Source organism: Nipponia nippon, unplaced genomic scaffold (genome assembly GCF_047370975.1).
Source record: "Nipponia nippon isolate SJK-2023a ecotype South Korea unplaced genomic scaffold, ASM4737097v1 scaffold_4, whole genome shotgun sequence".
NCBI lineage: Eukaryota > Metazoa > Chordata > Aves > Pelecaniformes > Threskiornithidae > Nipponia > Nipponia nippon.
Window position 1 is genome coordinate 93,776,981 of NW_028262358.1, and position 14,990 is coordinate 93,791,970.

The window sequence follows — 14,990 nt, forward strand, 5'->3', positions numbered from 1 at the left end:
TCCGGGAAAGCCCCTTAGATTCTTAAACACCACCTCAGTGAAATTACCTGGTTAAGGAAAGCGACCCTTAGGGCACAGCAAGCCGGTTGCTGCACTTCTGTATTACCTGCTCATACCCAGAAGGGACACATTTTACCAAATGACAACATACATATGCATCTCCAACTTAAACTGGTCCTAATCCAAGCAGAAGACATTGCTATTTCAAAGGTGATAACAAAAAGTAAGTGTGCTAAAAGGTCACATCACCCCAACAATGCTGATTTTGATTAAAAATAGGACACAGGATGCCCTCTGCAAAAGAAAGTGGGTAAAGAAATTTTCCAGAAGAAGAGAGCTCGCCATGACATAGCACAGACACTCCACCTGAACAGTTCACAAGACTATTACTCATGAAAATATCATGCTAAGAAGTGCTTTGATGCTACCAAAACACTTGGCAGAGGGCTGAAGGCTACAAGCAGGAATCTCCCCCTTCCTCCACAGACGCCTCTCAGTTCCCAGGGAATCTTAACCACCTCCTGGCAGGGTGGGAAGGGGGAAGGTGTCTCAGATGTTGTCAGGACTGCAAAAGGAAAGCCTCAGAACCGTCACCACCCCCCGCATGGGGGCACAGAAACACGTACCCCCGCAGAACTCCCTTCCTCACCCCGTTCTTCTCAAACTCCCCACAGACCTCCATGTGCTGGAAGTGTAGGGTAACTTCCTCTCTTCCCTGCCAACAGTGTCCAGGAGCAGGAAAGCAGCGTATCGGACATGCAGAATGGAGGCCCAGCTTCACCTTTTCTTCCCCTTCCCTGTCAGTCCCAGGCCCACTCGACAGATGATCACTGAACAGCAGTCACAGCACTGCAAGCGCAGGCGAGCTGGGCTGGGACCAGAGCCAAGAAGGGTAATCCAACACAAGCAGCAGACTAGGACTACAGGTGCTACGCTAGTTCAGCTAATGTACTATCGTGTACTTTTAGGATTTTGCCATAACTGTGATTTCAGATTGCCCACCTCAAACCTGATTTTGGTGGCCTTGAATACATGCAGGGGAATGTGAATGTGCATGAGTCGTCTATTGCTAAATACTTCATAATCAGATTTTGTTCCTATCTCGGAGAGATTGTGCCATTTCATAGAATCATAGAATCGTCAAGGTTGGAAAAGACCCTTAAGATCATCGAGTTCAACCGTTAACCTAGCACTGCCAAGTCCATCTATACCATGTCTTCAAGCACCGTATCTATCCGTTCTTTAAATGTCTCCAGGGATGGAGACTCAACCACTTCCCTAGGCAGCCTCTTCCAGTGCCTGACTACCCTTTTGGTGAAGAAGTTTTTCCTAATATCCAACCTAAACTTCCCCTGGCCCAGCTTGAGGCCGTTTTCTCTCGTTCTATCGCTCGTTACTAGGGAGAAGAGACCAACCCCCACCTCACTACAACCTCCTTTCAGGTAGTTGTAGAGAGCAATAAGGTTTCCCCTCAGCCTCCTCTTCTCCAGGCTAAACAACCCCAGCTCCCTCAGCCGCTCCTCATAAGACTTGTGCTCTAGACCCTTCACCAATTTCGTTGCCCTCCTCTGGACACGCTCCAGCACCTCGATGTCCTTCTTGTAGTGAGGGGCCCAAAACTGAACACAGTACTCAAGGTGCAGCCTCACCAGTGCCTAATTTACAGTGACTAATTTACATTAGTCAATGCAAGAAAAGCCCAAGTAGGAAGAAATAAAATGGTGTTCCCTACTCAGCAGTAACACGCATCTCTTCAGCTTGTCTGGATTCTATCCTTGCTGCTATGACAGGTAAGCAATTCATATTTGTCTGCAATACAATAAAGCAAAATCTGATTACGCCTTCAAACATATTAAGGCAGCAGTGGACTACTATATTAGACACCTAAGTTCTCTGTTTAGAAAGATCTTGGGAGTCTTTTGAACTTTTTAAAGAAGTATAATTTTAAACAATTCTTCCTATTTTCTACTTTGGAATAAGAGAAGGGTAACTGACAGTGTAATTCAAACCACAATTGTATTTTACCTCTTAAGTGAAGCAATTTTCCCCCTACTTCAACAATGCTTAATGAAATACACTTCTCTAGTTTCCAGGTTTGGGTTTTTTTTTCCCTTCTAAAATGAGACTATCATTCAAAGATCCATTTTCTCAGACGGCAAACGCAGCATAAACTCCCACTCTTTACACCCACCCTTGCACTCATTTCCCTGTCAAAGTTCACTGCCTAGTAAGATGGAGTGGTAAGTTACATGTTAGGCCATACTTAAATAATGTAGGTATAGAGGAGTGTGTCTTTAAGCATAAATACGCCTATATAAATAAAAATATATAAACTAGATTGTACGCCCCAGAAATAGCCATATCCAAGAAAAACAAACAAGGCTGTGAACTTCAGTAAAGGCTGAGATTCTCAAAACTGCTTTGTCAGAAAGGCACTCACCAACTTACTGTAGTGAACACCCAGCTACATGATTAAACAGCTGGTTTGCCATACTGCCTGTGTTTGCTATGACAGTGCACCTTGCTGCAAGCAACAGTCTGGAATTCAGCAGAGCAATAAGACCCTCAGAAGAGGGACCCAAAACACCCTAGGATTTCTCATCAAGGTATTACAGAGAATGAGGGAAGACATAGTCACCAGAAACAGTAATCCTATCGTATCCCCGTAACACAGAAAAAGATACTCAGAAAGGACTCAAAGTATACTGTTGAAGAACTACTTGTCACTGAAAGAGAAAAACAGAATATGAAGAGTCAGAAGCAAGCTATTTGTTGGATCATAACACTTTGCTGTTATAAATGGAATAGACAATGTATGTTGAACTTATAGAACCCAGGAATAGCTTTCAAGAGATACAAAAGAAAGCATTTAGCTCTGTATTAAAAAGTTTTCAACTGTGAAAGACATTTTAACATATGCAATGTTTTCTATATTTCTCTTACGGAGCTATCAAAAAAGAAAAGTGACAGAATTCTTGGTGAAACTGTTTACTTACATTGAAGGCATTAACTGCATTTTTATCATAATACTTCTTCTTCTCGTACTTATCCCTGATGAAAAATTCCACAGCTCTGTAAGTAGGTAGTTTAAGGACAACATGCATTCAGATAAACAGCAACATTAACCTAAAAAGCTGACGTGTTATTCAAATTACAGAATTGCACTAGATTCTTGCTCCATCTCATTTTGTAGTTTTAAAACAACAGAACAAACTGCTGTACACAGAACAATTGCTATTGCAGTGTTCAAAAAGAGCTGCTTTTTACTACAGAAAATTAATCAGGTTTACCTCTTAATGAAACAATGTGAGGAAGATATACTAGAAGTAACCCAGAGTTCCACAGCTAGGACATTTTCATTTGGTTTTTATAAACTACAGGGCTGTAGCACTGCAAATACTTGAACAAAGGTACTCGTATACAGTAAATAATTAAAGTATAGTTTACCATCATAACTTGGGAAAAATGCTTTCTTGTCAGATAAAACGTGAAATGTATGTACCCGTTCTCCGATTTGCACAAATTGTATCATGCATCAAAAGCTGATCATAAACAGTTCCGTAAGATCAGTAAGTCCTCCATGAGAGTCTCCTATTACAGCAAACATCTCTGTGGAAGGGAAAGAAAACTAAAACACTAGTGATAAAAAGATATTGAAGCAAAGGTGGAAATAGCAGCAAGTATATTGATGTAGAAGACCAGAGCTGACAACTCACTAGCTCAAACACAAAAAGGACAACTAGTTGTTTTCCTCATTTATTCTCTCAGCTGCATAAGCAGCTCATCCAAAGCAGTGTGAATACTTTAACTTTAGTAAAGCTTATTCTCTGGTATCTGTAGAATAAATCTTCACTAATTTGTTCGGCAATGTGATTATCCATTCAAAAATCAAAATTGCAACTGTGGAAGCTCAGGTTCATTGCATCTTAAACTTCCATAGCAATTTTTTGTCAATTGATGGAAAGATACCTTAGCTCCATGTAGTCTCTCTTAAGATTAACACTGAGCTCAGAGCACTCAGTTCCTTCATTCTGAAGAGCATCAAATTATATCGTCAACTCTCACATTTAGTTTCAAACTGTATGCAAGTGCCACATGAAGACACTGCTTCATAAAAGTTGCAAAACCCAAAACATTCTTTTCCACCTCTTTCCAAATATATCTACATTCTAAAGGGCATCTTGAGCATTTTGAGTGTACAACTATCTTAGTACTAATATTGCATTATACTTTACACATACCGAAGGACTGTAATTTTGCCAAAAAATCAATGTATATTCTCAAATTACAGATGAAATGGAAGTTGCATAATATGCAACTCACAACTTTTCAAATCTCGCTAAGACTAAACAGGAATCCCTCAGAAAGTTTATTTTCAACTTGCAGTACAAATTACTACATTATATAATCTCAGCGGGGGGAGTAGATAGGGAAAGGGAATTTAATTTTTTTCCATGCTTTTGGTCTGTAACTGGATAACTGTGTTAAATTATAACTAATTTAGAAGTAAACAGAAAAGATTCAAAACTTGGTTGTTGTAAAATACCTTAGAACAACCTATGCTTTCTTCAAATAAAAAGTCCTCATTATTTACCAAAATTAACATTTTCAGATGGAACATTTATTTTGTCAAGTGTCAAGTTTTGGTTGCTCAGATTTTGGTGTTAAGATATTTTAGTTCTTTTACATAAGTATTTCCCTATTTTTAGCAGTTTCCCAGAATGCACACTTGATATTTCAGACAATTAGAAAGCTTTAATTTGAAAATTATTAACACAGAATCATAAGGATTTAAATTTCATAGGGTTTAATTTTTCAGGATGCTATTACTGGGGTATTAACTTGTGTATTTTGGAAAATATTCACTTTATTCACGTTACCCCACTTCAATATGCATGAATTTTTGGACCATGTCTAAATTTCTTTAGATCAATAACCTACTGTGTTCTTGTTAACAAAAGGATTTAAAGCAGCCTCAACAGATGCCAAAACTGTTTTAAGAAGCGAGTAAAATGAAGAGACAAAAAATGATTAAATCTACACTTGGGAAAAACCCACTTTCAAACAGGAAGCTAGAGCTGCCATACAAAAAAAACATCAAGATGGTCCTCAAAGTTAGCTTCTATGCCAGAGCATCCCTGCCAAGTACAAGGGAAGAGCAAAAAAATGCCCAGAAAGGTCAGTCTTGTGATTAGGAAGCAGAAGTGATGGAGGACGTTTAGCAGGAGATTTTGGGCAGGTCCCACATATGCATTTCTCCTGTCTCTCCATTCTGTTACCTAAAAAATAGAACTAAGTATATTATAGTGCTACAGGAAGTTAAAAACTAATATAAAAGAACATATACAAAAGTGATCATTACATGCAAAGAGTTTTCATAGTTCATCCAAAAGAATATTCAGAATATTGAGAATATTCATAACCAGAACACTGATGAGACACAATGCTGATTCTGTAGTGATACAAAGAGCAAAGAGGAAATGCAAAAAAGCCCATAACACAACAGCTTGTCATGAATGCCAAGTAGGTAAGTAGCTGCCAAAGTTACGGGGAAATTGAGAAATAAAACAGAAAATGTTGGCATCCTCTCTCCTGGCACTGTATTTTTAATAAAGAAAACACACGCAATGAAATATATTCAGTTGACCAAGTCTACCACTTTGAAACTGACAACTGTTCAAAAGGCTATATAATTATTTCAAGGTATACAGTGACAACAAAAGAATTACTTTGAAAGTCTAAAAATGAGACTTTCAGTCTGATCTGGCAAGAAAAGCTTAGAGTAAAGCATTACTGCTTCTCCTGCAACAACACCAGTGAATTCAAGTTAGTTGCAGTAAGAATAAAATATACATCTTCAAGATCCACTTTTGAGTAAGTTTTAGTCAAAGTATTTCAGCCTTATGGCTGAAATAAAGTTCTAGAATATTACAGCTGGAACACTACAGTGCTATCTGGTTCCAGTTACTTTTTTCTTATGCGTATGTATGTTTAATTTAAAAGCTACTAGAATATGAAAAAACATATCTGTTTTGCTCAAGTGCATTTTATAATGAGGAGCTTAGCCCTTCCAAAAAAACTCTTCTGCGCATAGCATATCGAGCATAGGATCTAATAAATAGAAGAACCAAAATCACTTTTGGATACAGAAGGAGAAAATTCAGATCCAGTTATGACTAAGGCCGTTTATCAGCCTCCATAGCCTGTGTCATCATCAGGCTAAAAGAGCTGGGGAAAGATTCAGCTCACTTAACAGTAGGTGTTTAGGATCTCATTATAGTTAAAGAGTTCCAGTAAGATCAGGTGAAGTAAATCCTACCTGTGGAGTAACCTCACTAAATCAGAAGCTAATACAACTCTAAATTAATGCCATTATACATTATCCTAATGATTCAGTACATTCAAAAAAGGTATTTTTTGAGGAAAGCTATTTATTGGCAGTAGACAATTTTTCTTCCAACCCTCCCCTCCAGGTACATGGCGATAACCGCACACCAACACAACTGATGGCCATCAAGGAGGTTTTGTTTATTTAGATATTCCCATGCTAGTCATCTGTGCTCGCATACTTCATAGGATGCATATACTTCAACTCCAAAAAGTTACAGAATACTTAGTCTAGAGGAAGAAATCCACACTTCACTTGAGTAAGATCCAATGGCTTGTTTTACTTTACCACTCAGCTCATTATTTCCTGTTCAAATGCTTCTAACTTCAGCTGGCAGTTACTCAAGATAAAGACAGAATATTCAAGAGCTCTCTAGTATCACTCTAACTTCCTACATACAGGGAATTTATGAAGTCACCTCTTCTGAAAGCAAAAATAAATGGGGCTTGCCAAATCTCATTACAAAGTAGATTTGCTATAACTGAAGTAATTTAAACCTTTTCTGAACCGTTCCCAAATTCCACTGTCATTTCTTATACAACAATATCAATGAAAGAAATAAGGTGAGTTGCCAAATGTAGCAGTTCCTTGAAACAGTCATAACATCTGAATTGCATTAAAAGTCATGTCAATGTGAAAGCTAAAACAAAAAGGATACTGATCTGTTTGAGGTCTTCGGAAGTTCTCTGGTAGATTAGCTTCATAGAGTAGTCTTGCTTTAGTATTTCCCATTTCCTGCATGCACTAAGGAAAAGTAGCAGAAAAGAGTTAGTTCGTGTCCATCCACACTTTAAATTCTGAAACAGTCAGAATGCTGTTGGTGTGCTTAAATGACACTGCAAGTTTTTAACTTGGAGACCTCTCTGCAGCCGTATGTCTTGGGAGATGCTCCCATGGCACAGGAGGGCTGCCTGCCAAGACTTGCTGGACAAAAGCTAACAACATACATGCTGTTTACAGTGTAAAAAAAACCCATCCAGTGAAAGATAAGCTTTCATCTCTCAGGATGGCTATTCAGACCATGAGGAACAGGAGTAAGAAAATTTGTCTGGCAGCAGAAAGAGGCTTCAGACTAGAGCATACCTGGAAAAGTCAGTACTTGGTATGCCAAAAGAATGTAATCACGCATCTGTCTGATTCTTGAACGCTACCTTACTGTCCCCTACTGAAAAGGAAAAGGCTTACAACACATTTTCTACAGATACAACAAAGAAGCAGCTTTCAGAGTTCCTGTGGCAAGGTACAATACATCTAAAATGATACAGAAAAGATAGCTAAACCAATTTCTGAAGTGAGTTTTCAGAACTTAAACTCATGACAGTAGAAATATAACACATTAAGAACTACTTTGATTGTAAAATATTTAAGCTAGGGCATGAAAATAAACTCAAATCCTTTTAAAAGGAACCCTGGCATTCCCTCCAAATTGAAAACATATTTTAGGATATTTTACCTGTATTTGCTCTGGGGTCCATTGGTCCAAGTTGACAGACTTGACCCTTGATATATGGACCCCAAGATTTCGATGTATTCCAGCACATCTGATGCAAATAAAAACACCGGTGTTCCAAGAGGCCCATCTTGGACCTAAGGGGAATGGAGAAATAAATTAGTTATATTCAAAATTCCATATGCTGTGAAGATTTTCTTTGGCATAATTCTATACTGACAACGGGAATAAACAAGTCTGAATACAGGCTTACAGCTGTTTCTCTAGGATATCTATTACTTCTAGCATTCTCCATTGTTAGCAATTTTATTTACAGCTTTCTACTTCTAAGCGATGTCGCATTGTGGCAGTGTGATCCCCCTGCCCCCCCCCCCAAGCTTTTCCCATAACTCTGGTCAAGTGATAACCACCAGTGGTGCCATGATGGGTCCATCTGGTCTTGATGGCTGCATCCAGGTCAAGGCTCAAGGTGGATTTGGGGGAGACAGATAACAACACAACAGCCAAGGGCTATTTTATGGTAATGCACCCACCTGACCACAGTGCTGGTCCATAGGGATTCAAGCCAGATTTGGGAGAAACTGGCATCTGCGGTCGGTATGCAAATATGCCTGTAAGTCAATTATCTTACCCCCATAAATAGTGAGCAGCCCAAGAGCCCTTTGAGCTCTCCTGCACAGCAGTGGGCTGCACGGATCTCCCCTTGACGCCTCTCAAGGTTACTCCGCAAGGTTGAGAGAATCCTTATCACATCAGATACTCAGTAAGTGAATTGGGAACAAGTGCACTGAAACTTTGCAGTCTTAGCTAAATAATATAAAGGATTGATGGTGCATATATAATCCTTTACACATAACCTGTTGACCAAGTCTGGGACTAGGACTGGATCCGACCGCACGTAGGCTCCTCTCTGAAAAGGAGTTTAGAAAGCAAGGGGCTCGTCCTCTCTGAACCTCATGACTTAACAGGAGGGCCTCCCTGACAGTCTTGTCTGACCCTGTCCCCGATGCAGTAAATAATCAAGTGTACCTCGCCATCAAATCTTGTTAAACCACTGTCACATTTACTACCAAACTTTGTTATCGATTAACATATTGCTGCTTCTCTCTTATGAGTGCACTCTCACTCCATCCGCAACACACATACCATTTGAGTTCGCCAGATTAAGGTAGGAAGTCATACGTTGTGTCTACCGCCCTCCTCCCCCCCAAAAAACAAACAAGCAAACAAACTTTGGAATGTTGTCTTACTAGTGACAACAAAATTTCGTGTACATCTTGAATAACCCTTACAGCTACACATCAGATGCAAGCATCATCAGAAATCAGTAGAAGTTGCCCCTTTTTCTCCAATTTAAAGCTTCCTAAGACATGCATCCATACTTAATTTGAAATCAAATGCAGGGCAATCTTATATTAATGCAACAAATCCTTTAATACCTCATAGAGCACAGACTTTACAACAGTAGCATGCAAGCTCTTAGGGAATGATTATATAGAGATTTGCAAAACCAACTGATGAAAATATCTATGACTAAGAATGATGGAAAACTGAATATGTTCAGTACCCTCGATTCCTAAACTACAGTATGAGTTGCCATTCACAACCCAATGAATTTTCTCACAGATTCGGGTTGATTTATGAACCTTACCATTGTTTCTCAGCTGTGTTGGCATGTTGAGACAGACCTAAAGTATACTGGCCTGAACTCCCACAGTGACACTTGGGATGTTTGATTTGAAGTTACTACATGGTCTCAGATTAAACACATTTATATCATTTTATTCCAGCTCTGTACACCACCACTGTTAAAGGCACTGCTTTGAAGTCCATCTAGTTCTGAGCTCTAAGGAGTTCAGAGATTAAATAATTAACCATCAAAAGCAAGAAGGCACACTGAAGAGCTGGAAAACATTTTGAGCAATTATTTTCTGCCTTTGTATGACAGATGAGCATCTAGACCGCTCATGCAACTGCAGCAGTTCGCTTTTCAATATTAATATATTGTACGAACACTTTCCTGGGGCCTAGAAAAGGATTTTATGCCTCCCTTTTCTGATCTTTAGCTCAGGACTGTGTTGGATTGACCCCAGCCAAACACCCAAAGAGCTGCTCGCTCTCCCTCCTCTCCTGCAGGACAGGGAGAAAAGAGAAGGAAGGCGAGAAGACTTGCAGACTGACATAACAACAGTTTTAATAAGTGAAGCAAAAACTGCACACAAGCAAAAAAATAAAACAAATTTTAAAAAAAGTATTTCATCACTACTTCCCATCAGGAGGCAGGTGTTCAGCCTCTTCCTAGAAAGCCAGGCCTCAGCAGACACACTTGCTTTGGAAGACAACACCATAACCAAGAATGTCCTTTCTTCCTCCTCCTTTCCTTGAGCATTTATTGCTGAGCACATCATCATATGGTACGGAATGGTCAATTAGAGTCAGCAGCTGTCCCAGCTGTGTCTCCTCCCAATTTGTTGCCCACCCACCCCTAGCCTACTCATCTATGCGGGGCAGAACAGAAAAAAGAAAAGCCCTGATAGTGTGCGAGCACTGTTCAGCAATAGCCAAAACAAGGAAGCAGGAGAAATCCTTTCAGTTAGACTCCATTCTTTTGAATTGGTATTCGAAAATCCCAAGACACATTCACAGCTCCCCGGATTTGTCGCAAGAAGCCTTCCTCTTCTAGTGGAAATACTGGCTATAATTTGGGTAGCCACCTTGCTTTTAATTTGTCTTGTTCAAGACCTGAAAAAGTCAGACCACCTGATGTCCACTGCTTGACCTTTAAGACCAAAATGATTAGGATGACTGGCAGTTTTCGAAATAAGTGCTACCACCATAAAATTAGATTTCAGGGGTCAAGAGATCTAACAGTTACTCACTGAAACCAACACATCATTTCCCACATGGCACTTGTACGTTAAAACTACTACTTGTCTGGTAAGAATGAACAGCCAAGCTGTTTGCAATGTGTGTCTTCAATAGTTTAACAACTAGCAAGCTGTTGACCTGCTTTTTTATTTTCCCCTATAAAACACTACAGGCACGAAACACTCACCCTGTCCTTACAGTCTGTGTAGATCTATAGTACAGGAAGATCCTACTTACAATTTATACTACTTTTAATGCTCCAGGATAGAGTTTTGCAGGCCATTTACTTCAACATATTCATCAAGTTTCAGCTAAAGTAGTACACCAGAAAAAACCTAATCAAAAAACCTCCTTAGCCACTCCATTGTAGATAAAGTAGCTCAGCTTATGCAATTGCTTAATGTAGCCATGATGGTTTAGGAACAAAAATTAAGGCAAGGTCTTGTGTGCCCAACAGCTTCTCCAGTTTTTCCCCCGAACTATAACCCAGGGATGTGCCTTCTAAAGAGGGAGGCCAGTTTTGATCAGGTTACTATAGGGACAGGAGGTGTTTATCTGTAGTACCTATATGCTGTCCATATTTTTATCCTACAGGGTGTTTACACAGCCACTACAAACATTTCACCACAACAGAGTTTGTACAACTACACATCACATGAGTTTCCTATTCTTCAGGTTCTTCCTCAGCTATGATACCCCAGATAGTCAAGTTCTACATTAATAAGACAAGACCGGAATGAGGGCTTGATATGACTGCAGTCTATCCCAATAAATGAAGAGAGAGATTATTAACTTTGTAGTTTAATATTTTAACTTAAAATTTTGTTAAAAAAAAAGATCATAACACAACTTGTGAATTAGCTGGTTTTCTCCTGGAAAAGAACAGTTTCGCATTTTCCCAGAAGCTCAGATTTCATTAATTTGTACTTATTTCTGAAATAACTTAAGGAAATCAAATATATTTAAGCAATAAAGTAACAAATTCAGCAGTGGAATAACAGACAAACCTGAGGCCAGACAAAAATGTTCACGTGTAATCTCTGCATTTATTTCAGACTAATGACAATATGCAATATTAAACACTTCCAATGAAAAATGTTTTAATTAATACAAATCAATTACAGCCACAGTTAAGCAGTAGGCAAAAAAAGTTACAAAATAGTGTTTTCTGTGTGGGCATCAAACCCGCTGTGCTTGACGTAACCAAAGAGTCAACTAAAGCTTAGTCTGTAAACCTTCCTGTGTGAGAAATGTTTAACATTAATTTGGACTGATTCAATAAACAATTTACAGTTATCTCAATTCTGTATGAAGTCAGGATCCTTATTTCTGTACACAGGAAATATTCTACACTTAACAGAAATATTCACAGGTTTCTTCTCATTGTGTCCTTAAAGATACATTTGTTTTTCTTCAGCAAAATTTACAAAAGCAACCTAGTTTATCTGCTCTATGTATTTTGCTAGCCAAGTAAGACAGACAGACATCTGGCTTCAGAAATGAAGACTGGACATTAAGAATCTTGATAACTGCTATTTTATATTATTTAAAACACCTTTACCTCTCAGTAGTAATGCTATCTTACCTATCAAGAACTGCATTATACAGCACAATTCCAATCAGCTAATATTAACGTGTAATACTGTTTGACATAAGTTTTAATACAATTGTAATTTTATGCTTTTGAAAGCCATTTGAATACAAGCTTTTTCCTAGAAAAGCTGAGCTGCACTTCAGCAGCTTGCTGTACCACTCTGATATAAAAATACACTTCAAGTAATTTCTTCAGCCATTTAAGATACAGATAACTTAACTGCTTAAAAATATTTTCAGCCTCTTTCATCCTTTGCTAAAGTTAATTTAAGGAAAAAAGCCATAGGACTTGTGCTGTCCTGAAAATAACTAATGTTTATACTAGACTATATACTAGGATACTATGAAGTCCCTGAAACACTGCCTTGGATGAACCAAGGAAAAAACTTCAACAACCCAAAGACAGATTGCTGCTTCCAAGATGAAAATCTATTTTTTTTTTCTTCAATCTAAACTTTTCTTTCATTTCTATATTTGTCTACTGATTAGACTTAAATTTCCTTTTCAGTTCTTAATAGGGAGTTAGGTAAGGTCAGCTGTGAAGGTGTGTGCTATTTTCCAGAGAAATTATCAAGACCAGATTTTGAATGCTTTAGGTCATTCTTGTGAACACCTGACAACCTTCCATAGGATGGTCTGACATTAACAATTTAAGTAACTCTTAAAATAACTAATCCAGAATAAAAACCCACAAGGTTTATTGTGCATAGTTAGTCTTACTGGCAACTGTAATTCAGTTACCTTCATAAAAAGCAGTGATTAAGTTTTGATTTGAAATTTCAACACAGCACAAGTGCAAACTTCTTGTAAGAGCTAAACGGAAAGATGGATTTGAGCTGTCATATGGCTTCACGCAAACTGATTTGGAGTCTTGGCTATTACATGTTAAATGGAGAATACCAAGCAACATTTCCAGCTGTATTGGGCCTGGCTGGGATGGAGTTAACTTTCTTCATAGCAGCCTGTATGGAGCTGTGCTTTGGATTTGTGACTAAAACAGTGCTGATAACGTTAATGCTTTGGCTATGGCTGGTCAGTGCTTGCACAGAGTCAAAGCTTTTTTTCTCCACCCCCACCCAGTAGGCAGGGGGTGGGCAAGAGCCAGGGACAGCAAACCCCAGCTGACCAAGGGACATCCCAAACCATACGACATCGACATTGTGCTCAGCAACAAAAGCTGGCAGAAAGAAGGAGGAGGAAAGGGGGACATTTGTGGTTATGGCATCTGCCTTCCCAAACAACCGTCACGCATGCTGAACCCTGCTTTCCAGGGTGTAGCTAGACATTTGCCTGCTGATGGGAAGTAGGGAATGACTTTCTCTTTTCGCTCCACTTGCGTGCACACCTTTTCCTTTCCTTATTAAACTGTCACGATATGGAGCCACAAGTCTTTCCACCTTCCTTCTGTTTTCTCCCTGTTCCACAGGAGAGGAGAGCGCACGAGAGGTAGGGTGGGTGTTCGGCTGCTCTCCGGGGCCAGCCCACCGCACCTGCTACTACATTCGTTTGCATTCAGGAACTGCATACCGACTTTTGAGTGGAAACTAGAATTCAGTTAGATGCGCAGAAACAGCACTAATTGTGACATGTTTAGAGTATTTAAGGAGTCCTTTATTAAAGACCATCTAGACTCTAAGAATGAAAGAAATATCTGGCCACAAAACACAACATTTCCTGGTATGTCTTTAAGTTTTTTAGAATTGCTTGATAACTTGTGAATTTAAGAAATAACCTGAAGAGAGTTTTTTCCAGTTACAGAAGACTTCCATGCCAGTATAGTTATTGTACATAACAGTCTCCTTACTTGCATAAATATCTACAGCTACTAAAAAACTGAGAACATTTCTAAAACTGACTTCAGCTGTTTAAAACTTAAGCAATAAAGAGCTGGAAAGTGATTTACATAATTTTAGATACAAGTCTTCACATAAGTTGATTTCAAGCCAATTTTTAAATTGCTGAAAAAGTTATCCATCTTCACGTGACGTTCTTTTATTCTAAAATGCACTTCAAAGTGTGAACATTGTGAAAAAAGCATCATTTTTACGTATTCTCCAGTGAGGTGAAAGCTTTTCTCCCAACGTATTTTTAAAATTTTCCCACTTTTCCCCCACGCTTTCTCCTCTTCAGGATATCATTTTTTATGAGATAATTCTCCTCCATATTATTTAAACTGGACCAGTACCTTGCACGTGCTGAATGTGTGGGCATATACTTCCATATAGCCCTTTCTTCCCCATCCCTATAACTCATTTAGTTAGGACCATATGTTCTACTCCATTATATTAGAAAGCTGATTGAAGAAGCTGAAATAAACATTCACAGCATTGCTGACACACCCTGCTAATGTAATTAGAGCTGATACAACCAGCTTTTTGTGGGTACAGCTGATATAGATCTTCGGGCAAGAACAATGACAGGAACGGTAATGCTGAAGCTGGTATAGTGCATTTCCAAAGGAAACACAAGACAAAGCACATTAGTTTGTAGAAGTCCAAGGTTTAAGTTTTATTCCAGGCTGCTCGAGTTTTATTTTGCATCAGCAGATGCATAGTACTGTATCAGGTACAAAACAAGGCTTACATGATACTACTCATTTAAAATGCTGAGGAAAACGTACTTTTATCTGCATTACAAAAAACATGGAAGCCTCATATAACTGTATATGAATCCAAGCAGTCGATACAGTGT

The 14,990-nt window shown here is 38.9% G+C and overlaps 1 protein-coding gene across 5 annotated transcripts in view; it reads right to left on the reverse strand.

Moving 5' to 3' along the window:
• SMAP1 (small ArfGAP 1) overlaps positions 1–14,990 on the reverse strand; it is a 103,469-nt gene that overhangs the window by 66,965 nt on the left and 21,514 nt on the right. For all 5 annotated transcript variants that reach the window (XM_087775378.1, XM_087775377.1, XM_087775381.1 and 2 more), the window contains exons 2-4: positions 7,842–7,975; positions 7,047–7,132; positions 2,997–3,072 (exon numbers count right to left, since the gene is read on the reverse strand). In XM_087775378.1, the coding sequence (XP_087631504.1) occupies positions 2,997–3,072; positions 7,047–7,132; positions 7,842–7,975 (296 nt within the window). The remainder of the gene's footprint in view (positions 1–2,996; positions 3,073–7,046; positions 7,133–7,841; positions 7,976–14,990) is intronic.